At 41.7% G+C, this 13,947-nt stretch overlaps 1 protein-coding gene across 2 annotated transcripts in view; it reads right to left on the reverse strand.

Annotated features, from left to right (window-relative positions):
- The window catches only part of PRKDC (protein kinase, DNA-activated, catalytic subunit), a 712,087-nt gene that overhangs the window by 45,594 nt on the left and 652,546 nt on the right, over positions 1-13,947 (reverse strand). For both annotated transcript variants that reach the window (XR_012244521.1, XM_073631567.1), the window contains exons 81-84: positions 12,841-12,927; positions 10,999-11,070; positions 10,515-10,716; positions 9,305-9,493 (exon numbers count right to left, since the gene is read on the reverse strand). Coding sequence is in view for 1 of the 2 variants with exons in the window: in XM_073631567.1 (XP_073487668.1) it covers positions 9,305-9,493; positions 10,515-10,716; positions 10,999-11,070; positions 12,841-12,927 (550 nt within the window). In the remaining variant the exon portion in view is untranslated. The remainder of the gene's footprint in view (positions 1-9,304; positions 9,494-10,514; positions 10,717-10,998; positions 11,071-12,840; positions 12,928-13,947) is intronic.

Consider the following 13,947-nt stretch of genomic DNA (forward strand, 5'->3'; position numbering starts at 1 on the left):
GATTGGCCCCTGAGAAAGAAGATTCTCCTGGACTGGCAGAATCCAGGGAGGTTCCACCGCTAGGCTCTTTAGGATGGAAAACCATGGCCTCCTGGGCCAATGAGGTGCAATCAGAATGAGAGTTGTACTCTCCAACTGGAACTTTCTCAGAACAGCTGCAATCAGTACAGGAGGGGGGAAGGCATAACACCTGGAGAAAGGCCAGCTGTTAGCCAGTGCGTCCACTCCCAGTGCCCCGTCCCATTTGTTCAGGGAGAAGAAAAGACGCGTCTTTCTGTTTTCTCTCGAAGCGAAGAGGTTTACAGATGGCATCCCCCACCTTAGAGAGATTGCCTCGAAAACCTCCTGGTTCAAAACCCAGTCGCCTTCTCTCAGCTTTTTCCTGCTGAGGAAATCTGCTACCTGATTTAGTTCCCCCTTCAAATGTACCGCCGAGAGGGACAGGATATTTGCTTCGGCCCATTTGAGAATAGTCTCTGTCAGGACCCACAGGGATCTGCTTTTGGTACCTCCCTGCCTGTTTATATAGGCTACTGCTGAGGAGTTGTCCGATCGGACTCGCACGTGCTGAACTTGGAGTTCCCTCTGAAAGGCTCTGAGTGCTAAGGCTATAGCTCTCAGTTCCCTCCAGTTCGAGGACCTCTTTGCGTCCTTTCTCCGCCAGACACCCTGAACCATCCGGGAATCTAAATGCGCACCCCAGCCTATGCCGCTCGCATCGGTCGTGATATTCTTGGACACAGATAGGACCCAATCCAGACCTTGTGAGAGATTGGCCCCTTTTCTCCACCACCAGAGTGATCTCTTGATCTGACTCGGCACCTTTATCAGGGAATCCAAAGACCCCTGACAGTGGTCCCAGACCCTCAGAATGAACAGTTGTAAAGGCCGAAAATGCAACCCTGCCCACTGAACTGCTGGAAGTGAGGCTGTCAGTAGGCCCAAAGCAGACATGGCTTTTCTTACAGAAACCTGATGACTGCCCTGGAGTAACAACATCGCCTTGTCTACCTTCTGGATTTTTTCTAAAGGAAGAAAGACCTTCTGCTTTGTTGAATCCAAACTGTATCCCAGAAAGATTATCTTTTGTGATGGGACCAAGTTGGATTTCTCCAGGTTTAAAAGCCATCCTATATTTTTCAGGATGTCTCTTGTTACCAGTAGGTCCTGCGACAAACGTTCCGGGGAAGAGGCAAACAGGAGCAGATCGTCTAGGTATGCGACTACTGAGATGCCTCTGAGACGCAGGAAAGCCAGGACTTCCACCATGACCTTGGTGAAAATATGGGGGGAAGAGGATAGCCCCGAAAGGGAGAGCCCTGAACTGCAAGTGAAAAATCCCCTTTCCGGGATTTACCGCCAGCCTGAGGAACTTCTGGTATCCTTCTGCGATGGGGATGTGCAGATAGGCATCCTTCAAGTCCACCGATGCCATGAAGCAGTTCAGGGGAAGAAGTGCTTTCACCGAGTAAATTGAGTCCATTCGGAACCTCCTGTAGGTGACCGACACATTCAGAGGCTTCAGGTTCAGGATGAGCCTGAACTTTCCCGATGGTTTGTGGACCACAAAGATGTGGGAGTAGAAGCCTCTGCCTGTCTCTGCTTCTGGGACTTGTACTACCACTTCCTGTTCCTCCAACTCTTGTAGAGAGGAAAGAAGAGCTGATGATCTTTCTGCGCATTTTGGCAGCTCGGTGACAAGGAGTCTGAGAGGTGGAGGTTTTACAAACTCCAACCGGTAACCTCTTCTTATAATCCCCAATACAAACTGGTTTGAGGTGATCATTTCCCACTGTGGGAGGAAGCCCCCAATCTTCCTCCCACTGTGGTTCCGTCACTTGGATTTTTTGGGCTGCTCAGGAGGGCGAAAAATAGCCCCCCACGCCCTTTGCCCTTTTGTCTCCAAACCTTCTTCTGCTGTTCAGTTTTTGGAGGGTCAAACTTTTTCCGAGGATGAGACTTTCTATTAGTCTCTGCAAATTTCCTTTTAAAAGGAAAGGCCTTTTTCTTGTCGGCCGTCCGATCCAAGACGGCCTCCAAACCAGGTCCAAACAACAAGTCCCCTGTGAGAGGGATTCCGCAAAGTTTGATCTTAGAAGCGTTATCTCCCTGTCACGTCTTAAGCCACAAGGCTCTCCTTGCTGAATTGGATAAAGCTGCAGATCTGGCGGACATACGCACTGATTCTGCCGACGCGTCAGCCAGATAAGCCGGAGCATAGACAAAGATGACAGGATTGTTTCACTAGACGTTCCTGCTTCTATGTGCGCTTTAATTTGTGTTAACCAATATTCCATGTTGCGTGCCACCACTGTGGACGCCATGGCAGGTTTGAGGTTACCCAGGGAAGAATCCCAGGATTTTTTCAAGAGCGAATCAATCCTCTTGTCCATAGGATCTGGGAGCGCCCCCATGTCCTCAAAGGCTAGGTCAGTATGCCTGGAGACCTGGGAAAAGGCTGCATCTAGTTTAGGGGATTTATTCCAAACCAGCGCCTCCTCTTCTGCAAAAGGGAACCTTCGGTTCAGAGTTCTTGAAAAGAAAGGCTTCTTTTCCAGGTCTTGCCACTCTTTTTTGATGGCATCGACCAAGACATCATGAACCGGAAACACCTTCCTTCTATGTTCCCCTAGGCCCCTATACATCTGGTCGTGGAGTGATAACTTCTTCCTTTCCTCCTGGATTCCTAACGTGGTATGGATAGCTCCTAAGAGCTCCTCCACTTCTTCCAGGGAAAGTTTGTAGCGAGAGGCTTTTGTGGATTCTCCATCCACTTCCTCTCCCACCGACTCCCCTTGGGAACCCGAAGAAATGCTATCAGGCTCCTCCTCGATTTCCTCTCTAGAACCTCCTGGATTCTCTCCACTCCCCGAGGGAGCATCCATTAAGTTTGGCGCAATACTCTGTTGTGCTGGTGGAGGATTAACCTGGGGCTGTGGCAACTGGAAACTAGAAAAAAGTGTCTTAAAGGACTGCACCGTGCTAGAAAGCTCCTTGACAGACGCTGCTAGATCTGTACATTGTTCTGCTGACTGTTCCCTCACTAACCCCTCTATGCACTCCCTACAGAGTGGCTTGGACCAAGACTCCCCCATAGTGGCTCTGCATGAAGGGCATTTTTTCTTGGAATTATGGTGCGACTTGATTTTTTCCGTAGACTTGCTCTGAAATCAGAAAAAAGAAGGGCATTCAGAAAGCCCATCCACCAGCACTTTCACACAGGGCCACCAGGGGTGGTCTTCCCAGGACCAACCACCACCAGGGTCCCAGCAACACCCCCCCCACCACCAAGGGGGAAACACACCTGTGGAGCTTACAGTAAAGTGGTAAGGGAACACCACCCCAGGGTTCCTCTTACCTTTGGGTGGCTGGTGCAGGCTTCTCCAGGAGCCATTCGTGAAGCCTTCGCTTCCGACATTTCCCGCTAAGGATCGGTGTGGTTTCCTAAGCCTCTGTGTGCTGTCCCCACAGCAAAGATGAGGCCGCACCAGCCGAGCGCACGGACCGCTTTCAACACACGCGACCGGAACCGGAAGCCGCGGGTTGGGCGGAAGCACTAACCTCCCGCCGGAACTGACGTCACCCACCCTCCGACCCAGCACTCAGAGCTCCCACGTTGGCTGCACAGTGCAGGGCGGTCTCAAGCACCTCCGTCCCTGCCACCCCATGGCAAAAGAAAGTGGCCCCCTCCAGCTTTACTGCTTCGCCAAGAGAAGCTGGAGGAGCGCGATGTGCAGCCTATTAAGGTACCTGGGCTCCCTAGCCTCACAGACTGCAGGGTAAAAGTGAGAGTGAAAGCGAAAGAGAGAGAGACCCTGGTCCCCCCCTCCTCCTCACTCAGGAAATGCTCAGCCTCTCTGGCTGACTTACCCCCTGGCTCCTTAGCGGTGTCTCCCCACCGGAGGAAACACCAGAACTGAGGGGCTGGCGGGACAGTGAGGCTTAAATTCTGAAGTTTAAGGAGGTGTTTCCTGAGATGGGAGGAGCCAAGGTCTCTCTATGGTGCTGTCCTGAAAGACGAAATGGGGAAAAGTCCCGTACTGGGGAATCCTTGTCCCTTTTTTCTCTGAAACATATTGGGATGTTTTCCTAATCTCTTCAATGACCTGACCAATATTCACCCATACAAAATTATATATATATAGAAATATTGCGCTGTCAAAAATAACCGTGTGCAAGCAGCTAGCACATACAAGTGATCTAATCCTGTGAATACAACATATAAAGAAAAGTGCAGCGCTAACAACTATAAACATAAACAATATCCATATTCATATTTTGCAATGAATGGTATAACCCAGTGTATAAATTGTATATTGAACCTTTTAAGTAAAACACATCAAGTCCGTAATGCAAAAAGTGTTTGTGGTACACTTATAATAAAATAAAATAATCCTTGAAGGGTGAAAGTCTTAGGAAGTATATAACACCAAAAAAGTGAAAAAACTTGTAAATGTGTTGATAGAAGATCCACCACCACTTTAAATTGGGGGCTTACCGGAAAGATTGGACTCAGATGGGTGTATACCCACTGAGCCAATCTAGCTTGTAACTGTGGGGATCCACGTGACCCAGGTACTTGCGAGTAATTATGTATGGCAAAGGAAACACATCCACTCAGGCATCCAGAGTATATATGGAAAAAACGTGAGTACATAGCGTAATACTGTACAAAGGGTTTAAAACTCATTAAAAGTAAGAACACTCACATTTCAGAAGAAAAACAGCGCTTTGAAATATAGAGATCTGGCAGTGTTGGTGGTGTCAGTAATTCGTCCCGACGCGTTTCGTCCTAGGGGACATCATCTGGGGTGCTGCACCACCCCAACCACTGCCTTTTTATATAGTGAGGGACCCCCATGCTGAGCTGTGGCTCCAATCCGTTTTCTCACTCAATTAAGAGTGACTTCCGGGTATAGGCAAGATGGCGCCGACCGAGTGCGCCTCAAGCCTCGCTCTCAGGTAGATGGAGTGGAACGCATGGGTCACGACCTCATGCGCTCCACGACTCATATCCGAGGCGCTGTTATAAATCGCCTCCTCCTATGATAAACATTGTGTAAATAGAGGAGACGGCGTCATGACGTGACGGCGCCGTCTCACATACCCAGTAATGAATGGGAAATGGAAGGAACGCACGAGGGGAGTGACCTACAACTAACAAGACACTTGCTTTAAATTAAACATTATGAAATACAATTGGTATCGTTGGAAAATATGTCAATAAAATGGAATATATGTGGAGACATACATTCAAAATTGAATATATAGAAAGGGCAGCACATAAAGCACATTCCTTCTATTAACTAGTGAATGGCATATATACAGGTGTGCCACATATATATGCATAATTTCTATAATTCAACATGTATAACGCAAAAAATCTTAGAAAAATACAGGGGGAAGTTAAAAAAATTATAATTAAAAATAAATAAAAAATATTTTCCTACAAAATTGTTTTGTTAAAATTTTTTTTTTGCGGAACCACAGTTCAACATGAATGTCTAGCATAAAAAATATTATAGATCAAAAATGACCAAAGATGATATATGATCATTAATTTAAGATGATATTTAAATCCGATGAGAAATTGTAACAATAACAAATCAAAGGGACAATGAGTCAGGGACATATGTGAGAAGGCAGAAATATTCTATGATTGGTTAATAAAAGCATTAATGTCCCACTCGACATTGAGTCCCAATGGCGAGTGGGACTGGAGCTCAAATATCCAGTAAGTTTCTAATTGTGATACACCACGGGTTAGAGCCCCTCCACGCCAAGGGGGAACATATCTATCAATGATAAGGAATTGAGTTCCGGACGGATCTCTGTTGTGATACTGTCTGTAGTGTCTGGGGACAGTATGTTTGATGTCTCCCCCAATTATTTTTGCCACGTGTTCACCTACCCGAGTGGAAAAGGTCCGAGTAGTACGGCCCACATAATGTTTCCCACAAGGGCAGGTAAAAAGGTATACGACATACTTCGTTGCACATGTAAAGAACATTTTTACTGGGTAGGTTTTATTAGTCACATTTGATCAAAATTCAAGTGTTTTATGTCTACCATTGATATTATATTGACACACTGTACTTTTTTTGCATGGGAAATAGCCTACTAGTTCATGAAAAAAAGTAGGACGTACAGGGGGGTCAATTATATTTGGGGCAACTTTGTTCCGTATAGAGGGAGCCCCTCTGTAAATGATTTTGGGTCTTTCTGGTAGAATGTTGCCTAAAACATGATCACTTCTCAGTACCTCCCAGTGGCATTCCATAATGGTTTTAATATCCCTGTGCTGAGTTGAAAAGGAAGTCATCAGAGAATATTTATAGGTGTCACTGGGTGTACGAGGAGTGCTAGGGTTCAAAAGTGTACTCCTATCTATTTCCATAGCATGTTGTATCTCAGATTCAAGTCTGACTAAATCACAACCTTTATCTAAGAACCTTGGTTTCAAAGATGATGCTTGTACTTGAAACACATCAATGTTGCTGCAATTCCTTTGCAGCCTTAAGAATTGGCTGTGAGGGACTGATCTCAACCAGGACTTATGATGGCAACTGTCCATAGGTATGAAGCTGTTACGATCAGTTGTTTTAAAGGGAGTTTGAAATTTGAATTGTCGCGAACTAATGTCCAGGTCCAAAAAGTGTACTTTAGTAGAACTATATTCGAGGGTTAGAGAGATTCCCCTATCATTACTGTTAGGAAATGAAAAGAAATCATCCAAGGAATCAGGAGGGCCATCCCATAGGAGGAGTTTGTCGTCTATATATCTAGCCCAGAAAATCAGATTAGGTCTCTGCTCTGAGTAGACGACATCCTCCTCCCACTTGACCATAAAAAGATTTGCGAGACTGGGGGCAAATTTAGCCCCCATTGCCACGCCCTTATGTTGCAAAAAAAAAATTGTCATTAAACCAAAAATAATTGTGTGTGTCGTGGCAAACTCTAGTAATTCCACAATATATTGTCCGAGTGTCGGCAAGTGATAAATCCTTATTCAGAAAGTATGTGACTGCCTCAATACCCAGATTATGTGGAATACACGTATAGAGTGATGCCACGTCTGCCGTGGCCAGTAGATAATCTCCCTGTAACTGAATGCCCTCCAACCGTCTGATAGTATTTGTTGTATCTCTTAGATATGATGGTGTTTTTTTTAACTAGTGGTTGTAAGTAAGAATCAACATAACGGCCAATACGAGATGTTATTAACCAATCATAGAATATTTCTGCCTTCTCACATATGTCCCTGACTCATTGTCCCTTTGATTTGTTATTGTTCCAATTTCTCATTGGATTTAAATATCATCTTAAATTAATGATCATATATCATCTTTAGTCATTTTTGATCTATAATATTTTTTATGCTAGACATTCATGTTGAACTGTGGTTCCGCAAAAAAAAATTTTTAACAAAACAATTTTGTAGGAAAATATTTTTTATTTATTTTTAATTATATATTTTTTTAACTTCCCCCTGTATTTTTCTAAGATTTTTTGCGTTATCATACATGTTGAATTATAGAAATTATGCATATATATGTGGCACACCTGTATATATGCCATTCACTAGTTAATAGAAGGGACGTGCTTTATGTGCTGCCCTTTCTATATATTCAATTTTGAATGTATGTCTCCACATATATTCCATTTTATTGACATATTTTCCAACAATACCAATTGTATTTCATAATGTTTAATTTTAAGCAAGTGTCTTGTTGTTAGTTGTAGGTCACTCCCCTCGTGCGTTCCTTCCATTTCCCATTCATTACTGGGTATGTGAGACGGCGCCGTCACGTCATGACGCCGTCTCCTCTATTTACGCAATGTTTATTATAGGAGGAGGCGATTTATACCAGCGCCTCGGATATGAGTCGTGGAGCGCATGAGGTCCTGACCCATGCGTTCCACTCCATCTACCTGAGAGCGAGGCTTGAGGCGCACACGGTCGGCGCCATCTTGCCTATACCCGGAAGTCACTCTTAATTGAGTGAGAAAACGGATTGGAGCCACAGCTCAGCATGGGGGTCCCTCACTATATAAAAAGGCAGTGGTTGGGGTGGTACAGCACCCCAGATGATGTCCCCTAGGACGAAACGCGTCGGGACGAATTACTGACACCACCAACACTGCCAGATCTCTATATTTCAAAGCACTGTTTTTCTTCTGAGATGTGAGTGTTCTTACTTTTAATAAACGAGTTTTAAACCCTTTATACAGTATTCCGCTATGTACTCTCACGTTTTTTCCATATATACTCTGGATGCCTGAGTGGATGTGTTTCCTTTGCCATACATAGTTACTCGCAAGTACCTGGGTCACCTGGATTAACGTTCACGTTACACAGATACCACCGTGGATCCCCACAGTTACAAGCTAGATTGGCTCAGTGGGTATACACCCATCTGAGTCCAATCTTTCCGGTAAGCCCCCAATTTAAAGTGGTGGTGGATCTTCTATCAACACATTTACAAGTTTTTTCACTTGCTTCCCTGTGCAAAACCACTAAACAGATCAGGTAAGTAACACATGTATGTTATTTTAAAAGAAAAAAAAACCCGAGACTTTACAATCACTTTAATAGTAGTTGTATATTTGATCCATCATCTGAACACTGAACATAATAATAGTCATTGTTTAATGGATGTACAGCACATATAGATTCAAAGCGTTTTATGTATTTATTTAAAGAGAAATTCATTTATCTATTTATTTATATAAAGTTTTGCACAAAACATTTATGATTTTCACTGGAAATAAAGGTTAAAGTGTAACTGACACGGTTTATACTTTTGTAAGAGTATAGCGCAGCAGCAGGTTTATTATATCTGTTGTATACTACTGCCCAGGTGGTAATAGGGGTTGCTCAGCAGATGCAGCATATAATAGAAAACATCATCCAGAAGCACAGCGTTTATTGATTATGACCTTAAAAAAATGGTTCACCCAAAGCTGATATTACATAAATAAAGTTTGGTGTTCCAAATCGCCCATTGGCCTCTTATAATTGTTTGGGACTTAGTAGCAATATCTTCCTGCCATAGTTATTTGGTCTAATATTTGTCATTGAGGAGTTTTGAGAGGTCTTTCTCCATCTTGGGGTGTCCTCACTCTGCTCACATGTATACTCCATGACAGAAATTTAACTAAACAACATTTCTCCCTTTGTAAAACCTGTAAGCGATTGTTGGACATTATATAAATTTCTAGCACCTTAAACAAACTGAAATATCTATTTTGTATCAACTTTTCCCACAAACTAATAAACACAGAACTAGAAAACTGATTTTACCTTCCAGTCTAGAGATGGTTCCTTTACAAAAACATCCATAGTGCTAATGAGGAGATCAGGATTTGTTCGATAGGCTCGTAAGGCATGTATCATAACTGAATCAAATAATCCAGTTTCCTTCATAGGCAACAACAGGTTTACAATCTGGTGGGTCAGGCGGAATGGCATCAACTCAGGAACAGGCAAAAACTAAGAAAAGATCACAGTAAGTAATTAACACACAACACCTCGTAACAGATACTGACCATGTAATGGTCACTGCAGGTACTCCAAGTACTCTAGTTGTACAAATTATTTCTGAATTGCAGGTTTAAACCTGTTTTTTTTTTGTTTTGTTTTTTTAACTTGAGCTGGCCAATTCTGGTCTACCTATCCTTTGGTAAAGTTAAACTTAACTCGCCTAAACAAAGTCTTACTTTATCCATTCCCCCTCCTTCTTCCACAAATGCTAAGAAAATGTATTTATTTTCTACCATTTTGTTTCTTTTTGTGCTGTAAGGCAGCATTTCCGTTTTGCCAGAGCGGCACAGGAATCCACCATTGATCTCTGGCTAGCTTCCAGAGACCAGCAGCGCATTGTACTTTTTTTTTTATTTATGGTGATATGGAATGGGGGGGGAGGGGGGGTAGGTTGATCTTAACCAACCCTGAGATTTGGTGTTGCTCATTGTTTTCTTGAGGCCTCGCAGCATGGGAACCTGTACCTACACCTCCACCAAGAAAGCTACCTTCCCACACAGACAAGGCATGACAAGTCAGTAATAGGAGAAAAGTTTAGCAAGCAGGCAATACTGGGGACTAGTCCCTTGCCCCCTGGTTGTCTCTTTTGGGCACACCACCCACAGCACATGTACTAGATGTTTTGCACTCATAAAATGTTATAATGTCAGGCTAAAATATGTATTATTTTGCAGTTTTCTAATTAATTTTTTTGTCAAATATTAGAGCTGCAAATGCAAGTTTTAAAATGAATATTTATTATATTGATGTTAGTGCTAAAACTCCATCTATAGATATATATATTTCTATATTTTGGCACTGGCTGAGTTATTTGAATTCGCTTTCTATGCCTGAAAGACCACCCAAAGGAGCCAAGGAAAGAACAAAGAAATATGAACTAGTGGTAACACAATAATGCTCCTGAAAAGAATAGTGATCACCAGAACTTTGAACACTGTCTTGAATATACATTTGTTTGGTTTTCTGTTACCTGAGTAGCAGTGCCAAAGGCATGACCAAAGTCAATGCCAATCATTCCCCCAGTCTCCATATTGACCATAAAATTGTTCAGGTGGCGATCTCCTATGCCAAGTATCCAGTGACTGATGCACAGCAAAGCATGTGAGCGGGCAAAGTGGGATCGCAGAGTAAGAAAGGCTTCAGGAGTCATGCTCATCTTTACAAATGCCCGTCTAGAATACAGAGAATAAGGACAATTTATATAGAATCCCTGCTAAAACATATATCTATATATATCTATCCTCTTCTACAACGTAATATGCTTGTAAAATATGCTCGTAAAATAAAACTTTTGAAATGCTATTACGGTTATGCAAGCCACATCCTCAGTTAGCATAAGCCATCAGTATATAAGCTTTATAACAAATATGTGTGAGAGTTCAACACAGTATGGGAGAACAATAACACACATTTATAACCCACCCCAAAGTATAGCTGAAGCACAGTCTACTCACCTTAAAAGGTCTCCAGGAACAAGACTCTCTCTTTCTCTGAAAGACTTCTCTGTGAAGGAACGATCAGGATTTCTATAAATCAAGCAAAAATTAGGACCTATCACTTCACAAATCCAGTATAAAGTAATTATTGCCAGATAAATGAAAAAAAAAAAAAAAAAAAAAAGATGTACAACAATACAACATGATAATATTAGAGAAAAAAGAAGAAAAACCGCGCAACAAAAATTAGTAAATGATATTGACCTTCTATGCTGCAGAGTCCTATATGTGACACAAACACACAAATTTGAATGGGAAAAGAAGTTGACTCGTGCTAAAACAAAAAAAACTAACACATGTATGGTTGCAAAGGTGCAAAGGTAAAAATTATGTGAACATATAATATAATGTGACAACACCAAATTAGGTTGATGAATGAAAACAACCTCCCCTTAAGTAAAAGATAAACAAAAATGGATTATAAAAATTATATATAAAAAAGTCCACGTACAAAAATTATATATAAAAGTCCATATACAAGAAGCCCCAAAAAAGTGCAGTAACGTGCAAAAAAAAATTTAATTGAATGAAATCCCAGATGTGTGGGTCCACCACCATAGATGAAGTGCCTGGCCGCTTACCGGAACCCCATGACCCCCCGTTACAGAGGGTCTAACTGGGCATTGTAGTCTTGTTGCTTCGGGCAACCCAGGAATCAGGATGGAACCGAAATGAAACCTCAGAAGCTGTGGTGCGAATGGATCCACAGGGAAAGATAAAGCCCAGCCCTCAATGGAATGTTAACATCATGTGGGGAAAACAGAAGAAGGCTCCCATAGTGTAAAATCCAATGGTATTTATTTGAAAAAATGTAATAAACACTCACATATAGAAAAACAATTCGTCCTCTGATGAAAAGACAGTCTGTGACACCAGCCGGATGATCACAGGCCGCCCGTCCTGGTGGAGTGACAACGACAGAGGGCTGAGCGGTGTCATCGCGTCACCTCCCTCTGTCGTTGTCACTCCAGCAGGACGGGCGGCCTGTGATCATCCGGCTGGTGTCACAGACTGTCTTTTCATCAGAGGACGAATTGTTTTTCTATATGTGTGTGTTTATTACATTTTTTCAAATAAATACCATTGGATTTTACACTATGGGAGCCTTCTTCTGTTTTCCCCACATGATGTTAACATTCCATTGAGGGCTGGGCTTTATCTTTCCCTGTGGATCCATTCGCACCACAGCTTCTGAGGTTTCATTTCGGTTCCATCCTGATTCCTGGGTTGCCCGAAGCAACAAGACTACAATGCCCAGTTAGACCCTCTGTAACGGGGGGGTCATGGGGTTCCGGTAAGCGGCCAGGCACTTCATCTATGGTGGTGGACCCACACATCTGGGATTTCATTCAATTAAATTTTTTTTGCACGTTACTGCACTTTTTTGGGGCTTCTTGTATATGGACTGTTATATATAATTTTTGTACGTGGACTTTTTTATATATAATTTTTATAATCCATTTTTGTTTATCTTTTACTTAAGGGGAGGTTGTTTTCATTCATCAACCTAATTTGGTGTTGTCACATTATATTATATGTTCACATAATTTTTACCTTTGCACCTTTGCAACCATACATGTGTTAGTTTTTTTTGTTTTAGCGCGAGTCAACTTCTTTTCCCATGATAATATTAAGATATTAATGCCATTAATATCTTAATAGTGATGTAAATATATCTGAATAGTCACATGATTTCTGGAGGTATTCAATGATTCTGTTTTCTTTTTGTTTCAAAAAACCTTACACTATTTATGTGCTCACATGTAAAAATATTAAAATAGTAATTATCTATTCACTTACTTGTATGTATAAAGATGTTGCAGAATGTTCCCATCCTTGTCCTTTTTGTCCAGCCAGACTCTATAATGGAGGTCTGGGCTATATTTTCTGCAGGTAATTAATACCATGTGTTAAACCCCTGGAATATTAAAGTTTAAGCAGATATTCCACTCAAAGTACAACTCCATGCAAAAGGTGTTTTTAAAGGCATTTATAAGAACCATAGCCAAAATTTTCTTTCTAAACGATGTTTGTCTACAAAATGAATCCAGAATCTCTTTATTCCACAATCACAGTTTTGCATTGTTAAGCATACAAAATCTTCAATTTTAATATGTAAAGCACAAAAAGAGAAAACAATGGATAGCATTTTTAGGGCACCAGTCAAGAAATAATCACTAATGATTTATATTTTTTTAACCACTTCAATACAGGGCACTTTCACCCCCTTCCTGCTCAGGCCAATTTTCAGCTCTTAGCACCGTCACATTTTAAACAACAATTGTACAGTCATGCAACACCGTACCCATATGAACATTTTATTTTTTTTCACACAAATAGTGCTTTCTTTTGGTGGTATTTAACCAGCTCAATACTGGGCACTTTCACCCCCTTCCTTCCCAGACCAATTTTCAGCTTTCAGTGCTCTCTCACTTTGAATGACAATTACTCAGTCATGCTACACTGTACCCAAATGAAATTTTTATCATTTTGTTCACACAAATAGAGCTTTCTTTTGGTGGTATTTATTCACCACTTCATTTTTTATTTTTTGTGATATAAGCGAAAAAAGAGCGAATATTTTGAAAAAAAACCCAAAATTTTCTACTTTCTCTTTTAAAACAAACCAAAAAAATTAAATTTTGTCGAAAATTTAGGCAAAAATATATTCAACCACATGTCTTTGGTAAAAAAAATCCTGATAATTGTATGATCATTGGTTTGTGTGAAAGTTATAAAGTCTACAAGCCATTTCTCATATCTTGAGGCCCTAAAATGTCAGGACAGTACAATAACCCCCCAAAAGACCCCTTTTTGGAAAGAAGACAGTCTGAGGTATTTAGTAAGGGGCATAGTGAATTTTTTGAAGTTGAAATTTTTTCCCCACAATGCTTTGGAAAATTAAGA

The sequence above is a fragment of the Aquarana catesbeiana genome, linkage group LG05 (genome assembly GCF_042186555.1).
Source record: "Aquarana catesbeiana isolate 2022-GZ linkage group LG05, ASM4218655v1, whole genome shotgun sequence".
NCBI lineage: Eukaryota > Metazoa > Chordata > Amphibia > Anura > Ranidae > Aquarana > Aquarana catesbeiana.